The sequence below is a fragment of the Poecilia reticulata genome, linkage group LG12, assembly GCF_000633615.1.
Source record: "Poecilia reticulata strain Guanapo linkage group LG12, Guppy_female_1.0+MT, whole genome shotgun sequence".
Lineage (NCBI taxonomy): Eukaryota > Metazoa > Chordata > Actinopteri > Cyprinodontiformes > Poeciliidae > Poecilia > Poecilia reticulata.
The window spans coordinates 21675955-21682883 of record NC_024342.1 but is presented as its reverse complement, the minus strand read 5'-3'; the positions used below and the strand labels follow the sequence as shown (position 1 = coordinate 21682883).

The 6929-nt window shown below is 40.1% G+C and overlaps 1 protein-coding gene across 1 annotated transcript in view; it reads left to right on the top strand.

Moving 5' to 3' along the window:
- npr2 (natriuretic peptide receptor 2) overlaps nt 1-6929 on the top strand; it is a 66413-nt gene that overhangs the window by 38270 nt on the left and 21214 nt on the right. The window contains exons 7-9 of the mRNA XM_017307730.1: nt 724-844; nt 3174-3248; nt 4616-4706. Coding sequence (XP_017163219.1) covers nt 724-844; nt 3174-3248; nt 4616-4706 — 287 coding nt within the window. The remainder of the gene's footprint in view (nt 1-723; nt 845-3173; nt 3249-4615; nt 4707-6929) is intronic.

Here is a 6929-nt window from a genome sequence, read left to right as displayed (position 1 = left end):
GCTAAAGAGCTAAGCAAAGAGTTAGCTCCACTATTAGCTCATCAGCAGAAGTGTGCCCTCTAATGTAGGCAGTTAAATGTGTGTCAAAGGTCACAGCTGGTGTGACCTGCTAGCTGCATGAGTTTTCATCTCTCTGGTGCTTTTAACCAGACGCTAATGTCTTCGTCCAGTCAGAACTCCTTTCTTATCTTCTTGTTAGCCTTCAGTTATCATCTATGTCTTGTTTATGATCTTAATAACATCTGTTGGAGAACAAGCTGAACCAACAGTTATAAACGCTCCATWGTCAAGAGATGAAGACTTAAATCTTGAGTAAATTATATATTTGAACCGTGTGATTTTATTTCAAAGAACTCCCTGTTCTGGACCATGAAGCAGGACACGCAACTGAAGAACACGAGGATCAGTGAAACTAAAATCTTAGAAAAACACACAAAATACTGGATATGACGAACTTCACTATCAGATCCAGATGGTTATCTCTGAACATGGACGGCGATCAAACACAACCGAGCAAATGTAGCAAATCTGGTTCYGGTTATCGGATTGAATCCATGTTGCTTTAGATCTCAAAACCCAGAAAATTAAACCATAAATTCAGATTTTCTTCCATTTAAACTCATCTGGTGCTGTTGCAACCCAACTTACTTCCCCCAGATCTGATTCCTGTGAGAAAATAAGTCAGTTTAACGAGCTGCTCCTTAATTTCTTTGCTTTCAACAGGAAACTGAAGCTGGAGAAGGAGCTGGCTGGGATGCTGTGGAGGATTCGGTGGGAGGACCTGCAGTTCGAAAGCCCCAATAAATACCACAAACGAGCCGGCAGCAGGTTGACCCTCTCACAGGTAGACAGACCTGGACAGTAATGATGCAAAGCACTTAAATGAGGCGACACCCACTTGGTCTCACATTAAAAGCTGTTTGTTTTGGTTTTTATTGAGCTGTGCTACCATTTTAACCTGTGTTTGATTTAATCAAACTGGATGAAATTCAAAAAGCAGTTTTGAAGTTTCATTTAATAAGGGGAAAACCAATGTTTAAACCAAGAAAATAGCCCCAGTTAAACCACGAATTAACCAGATTTGTTTGGAAATCTGAGGCCAATTTCTGCAGCTACACTAATGACTTTTTGGGTTGGCCTAGTCAAAGGCAAGGCAAGTTTATTGGCATTTCAAAGTAATTAAATATAGTGTGATGAATACTAAATAAAAGTAATGGGAGCGTGACAACAGATTAAATTAAGGATGTTCCAGTTATTATTAATCAAAGGCGACTCTAACTAAATGGGGTTTTAACCTTGGTTTACAGGAACTCAGTGTTCCGGCAGTTTTTCAGTTTTCTGRACTTTTGTTCCAGATTAGAGGAGAATAAAAACTGAATTCTCCATGTCTGGTTCTGGTTCTGATTCTTTTTAGACCAGAACAAKGTCTAAAAAGATAAATAGGAAGGAAATAACCTTCCTATTTATCTGGCAGGTTGATAAATAGTAAATGGATTAAACTCGTATATCCAGTCATTTTGACCACTCAGTGCTTTGATACAACAGCAGCAGATCCGATCACAGATCTGCCTTTAAAGTCAGTCAGAAAGCCGCAGCTGATATAAATCACTGTTGCAGTGATCAGTGTGACTAAAGAGGAACACCTGGATGAGTTTTATGGGATATTTAATCCTGAAAATGTTCTTCRGGTGATAGAAGGCCGACTTTGTTAAAGTCTTTATGTGACTCTGAATGTTCAGGTCAGAGTCCAGCATTACACCCAGAGCGGGAGTGTTGAACAGAGCCACTGAAATTGTTTCCAAACTTGTTGTTTTTGCCAGTTTATTCATGGTTTCTACTTGTTAAGTGTCAAGCAAGTTATTATKAAAAGTCTATTAAACAAGCGCACCTCGGATTAATTTCACCCTCTGCAGCTGCAGCTGTGAAATTACCGTAATAACCCGATATTGGCTGGAAAGTGCAACGTCTCCCCTTTCAGAAATCGTTGGAATTTTTCAGATGGCGCTACGTGTGGCGGAATGACGGTACTGCAAATTTGGCCGTGTCGTCGGCGACACGTTCGTTGTTGTTGGGTTAACCTTGATTAATTTTTAAAAATGGTTTATTTTTACACAWTTTGGTTTTTGAAGATTACATTTTTGGAAATGCTGGATTTTTTTCCACCTGTGCTCTTTTCCATAGTTCAGTGATGTCATCGTGCCCAGGGCGGCYATCTTGTTTCATAAGCATGTTTTGAATTCAGGTGAACTTTATGACCAAATGTAACAGTTAAGCCAAGATTTTTAAATTAAGAGAATAAAGTCATCGTATTACAAGAATACAGTCGTAATGGAAGAATATAAAGTCAAAATAACGTGAGAATAAAGTGTTAATATTACCAGAATAAAGGAGAATATAGATGTTGATCCTCTTTTGGTTTAAGGTAATAATTTAAATTTGAACAAATAAGCATCAAATTATGTTTAGTAGCAGCATTGTAATAACTCTATAAGCTTCTTTTCATCGTTTTAAGACGTTCTTCTGRTAATATTTTGTTTTTATTTTGCCAATATTCTGGTAGCTTTTCTCTACTACTTCATCATACAACTCAGAGAAGGGATTATTGGAATAAAATCCACTCTGAAAATATTTTCTGCCATTTTTAGAAAGGAAAGCAACAAAATCTGTAATATTGCATGTAAAATTATAATTGAACCATTTCTTTTATTTATTTATTTGCTCCAATCTGAGCTGCAGCCCTGACAGAATCCCAAATCTTCTGCGCGTTTACACATTCCTGGAAGCTTTKCCAGCGGTTTGATCCAAGGTGGCTGGGCTCTCAGCGGCAGACGCACATTAAACGGTCGTTAAARTGAGGCCTGGGTCTGGCCCCGCTCCTCGCATTCAGGGTGCGAAGCCCGAATGCCTCTCCTCTCCCACACGTGCAAGCGCTCATGGAAATCACAAGCACACACCTTTTTAACGACTGCCTCTCTGTCTTGTTCTGATAGTGGGAAATACCGTGTTTTTCCAAMCTTCTCCGGCTTCCCGCTTTTCCATTTTGCATTCATTACAAACGCAGACTGAACAGCGGGTTTTTAGAATCCAGAAACATAATTCTTGTAGTTTTTTTGTGATGTGAGACTCTGTAACAGACGTCTGTTCTTCCTCTCTGCTCCTCTCCGTCTTCCCAGAGAGGATCCAGCTACGGCTCCCTGATAACTGCCCATGGAAAATATCAGCTATTTGCAAAAACCGGCTATTTTAAGGTAAGGCTTAGTGAGTTCTGACATTTTCAACTCCTGCACACTCCTCTCCCACCCACACACATGTGCAGAGAAAGAAAGCCGGAGAGCTGGAGAGAGAGAGAGAGGCGAGAGAAAGAGAGAGAGAGTGTGTGGGCGAATTTAGGTAGTTGGTTTTAATGCGAGCTGCAGAATGCGTCACTTTGCTTTTCTGTTTATTTTTTTATTTGTGTGTGTGTGTCTGGTTCTGTAACTCCCTCAGTCTGAACACAACCATTAATTTGTTGCTGCTAATTTTTTTTCTGTGCTGTGCAGAGGGGGGGGGGTGAGACAAAGAGCTGTATTTAGCAGAAAGATGTTTATTTTTGTTTAAATGGAGACGCGGATAAACTTCTGAAGTTCTCCTGGCTGACCTGAGGTGATTAAAACGCGGAGAGAGAGAAAACATGGTGATGTAACGTCCCTGACAACCTGCAAAACTTCAATACAAGGTGTTTTCTCTGCTGCGAGAGACGCTTCGACTGCATGTTTCCCGTTTAACAAAAGTCAAATCTCAATATTAAATCAGACCCAGCGACTCACCTTGCATTGCTGCTACAGAGGCAGCTTATTTTTTCCTCTGCAGTCGATCATGTCTTCRTCGCTGTTGAGTTTCAGCTCCAGTTTGCAGGAAAGTCTGCAGATCTTCAGCAGACCTGGATGTTCTGTCTGCAGAAAACTGGTTTCACAGCCGATTTTTATGATTTATGTAACGTTTTCTTAACCGATTAATCGTTTCAGCCCCATTCACAAACGATTAATTGTGATTAATCGTTTAGCTGAATTGATCGTCAGCTAACTTAATAATTGATTGATTGTTAACTGGAGATTACAGGCCAGTTTCTGCTGCAGTTTTGAGTCTAATCAAACCTTAGGTTTGAGTTTCTGTTTTTATTTTCAAAATTTCACAATAGTTGGAGAGACTTTATGCTTAAATAGTCAAAATTACACATGCAGGCTCAAATATATACATACACCAACACTAACATATAAAAGTCCACAAATATTCTATTATATTTATAGCTGACAAAATAATAGATTGTGATTAATCAATTATTGAAATAACCGTCATCTAATTTAGTAATTAATTAATTKTTAACTAGAGTATACAGACTCAAGATRGATCATTTGATGAAAAGATACAACATTTTCAGAGCRGTATGGAAGCCAAAGCTGTTGAATTTTAGGCGAATATGTTTGTTTTCTAAAGTGAAAAAGTCTCATCTAAATTGTCTGTATAAATAAATTTTAGCTCCTTTTTAAGAGTATAAAAGGAAATTTCTTTTGAATTTTCTTCTGTTTTTATGCAGAATATTATTGGTGATTTCACAGGTGTTTTGTTTTGCTCACAGGGGAACCTGGTGGCCATTAAACACGTCAACAAGAAGAGGATAGAGCTGACCAGACAAGTATTGATGGAGCTGAAACATGTGAGTATTTTATGTAAACATCCTTTACAGAAGACAACAACGTCACTTTACGTTCCAGGATTCAGCACCAAATAAGTACTCAGACGTTTTCCACACAAAGAACTGAACATTCAGTCTGTTATAGTTTTATGGTTTCAGGCTTGATGTTTATTTTTGATTATTGATAAGTGATCACAGTTGCTACCGCTGCTATTAGCTAAGCTAACATAGCGGCGGTTGATTAACTAATTTAAACACCTGCTATACTGATGATGTCAGAGTTGTTGCCTTTTTTTAGTTTTTAAATAAACCGAAACACAGAATTCCACATCACATCTACAGGAGTGTTTATCATAGTCAAGCTAGCATAGCTGACCTACTTCCCTCTCCCTYGCTATTTTTTCTTAATTAAAACTTGTTTTTGGACCTTGTCATAGCGCCACAAAGCACTGTGTCCCTTTTTATTTTATATATCAGGCATACATTTAAGATTTAGCTTGTCACATTGATAGCTTAACAGCTAAAGCTAATGCTAGTCACCGTTAGCGAGCAGCTTTTTGCCCTCCAGCAGGGAGAAGAGGTGGGACGTCATGCTGTGTTTAGGAACATTATTTTTTGTTTTGGGWGAAAGAAACACTGAATCCATCAGAGAAATGGGCATTTGTCTTTAGATATTTCATTTAGAAAATCAGAGTAAATATCAGWGATGAGTGAGAAAAGAAAAGCAAGAGAATAGAAGAAGTGAAACTTAACACATACTGTCGTCCTTCTATATCTCATCGGTACACGGCGCCTCCCTCCCATCTGTAGGGAGTTTTTCTCCGTTTCTCCCGTCTCTGGTTAATTGGTACCTCGGTTCTTAAATCAAACCCGGTTCAAAGGAGTTTCGRTTGGAAAGAGAAGATAAACATCTTCACTGAAACCTCCGTTATCAGTGCCATAAGTCAGAAACCTTCATTATCAGCTCATTCTTCTCAGGAAATAAGCAAAAGTTTTATTCTACGAAACAGATGCAATACGTCAAATCCGTCCACTCATTTCTGTTTTTCAAAATCCAACAAATTGTTAAAAACAGAGCTGGTGTGGAGTCATTTTACAAGATCCAGCCAGATTCACTCCAGAAGACATTCGCCAGCTCACTGGTTTTCTGAAATGTCTGTGTATAAATAAACTGTCATTCAATTAAAACAGCTGCAGTCAGAGGAGAAATGAATCTGTCTTCCAATCGATGTGCCTTTACAGGAGTTTGAATCTGTTTCTGACTTAATAAACCCTCCAACCAACAAATGAAAGTCTGGCTTTTATCAATATGTTCAAGCATCGCTGAGTGTTGCTGCTAGTTTGTTACCTAGAAACTAAAACCCTTAAACCTCCTTTTTGACACAAACGGCAGCAGCGGCTGATGAAAAGGCCCCTCCGGCTGCGAAATATTTACGAGTAAGCGATAAGGAAGCTAGAGGAAAGACAAAAATCTCACCACTTAATGTGGTTTRGTGATGGAAACTCGCCGTGGCATCGGGGGGAAGCCATAACTTGGAAATTACACTGGCAGACACGAACAAGACGGATGCTTGTGGCTGYTGATCATTCTTGTAGCCTGCAGCTCTTGTAGCTTTAGCTCTGCGGTTCGGCAGTGAATTTTGGGTCATTTTGTGCGAAGTCGTTTCTGAGAGGACGGGTTAGTGGCCGTCGGTCTGCGATGCCCCGCGGGCCTGATGGCCTGTCAAACCTCAGCTCAGGGGAAGGAGAGCAAGCCAGCCAGATGGGGGAGACGGCCGGGCCTGCCAGTGGAAACTTAACCGCTTGTGTTCCAGGGTGCAGCAGAGGAAAATAAATGGGGCAAAGGGTAGGCTAACAGCGTCTCCTGAGCCATGAAACAGGAGCCGCTAACGCTCGGCGTTCGCCGTGAGAGCAGCTGTCAGTCACGGCGGGTCGGAGTAGAAGAGAGCGCTGTTGAAGCGATGTCCTTTTGAAGCTGGCTGCAGGTTTTTCTGACTGCTGCCTCTGTCAGCGCGTTTACCGGCTGGAGTGAAAGCGTCGGGATGGAGCCGTTTGCTTCTACAAAAGAGAAATTCACACCTTYGCATGAAAGGAATCTGGCAGCAAATGTTCCCTGTCTTAACCTCAAACATCTGCATTGGATGGTTATTATAAAACTAGCATTTGATTATATCCAATGTTCCTAGTTAGGGCTGAAACGATTAATCACGATTAATCGATCATTCAAATATAACAGCTTTGTTATCTTAAAGATGTT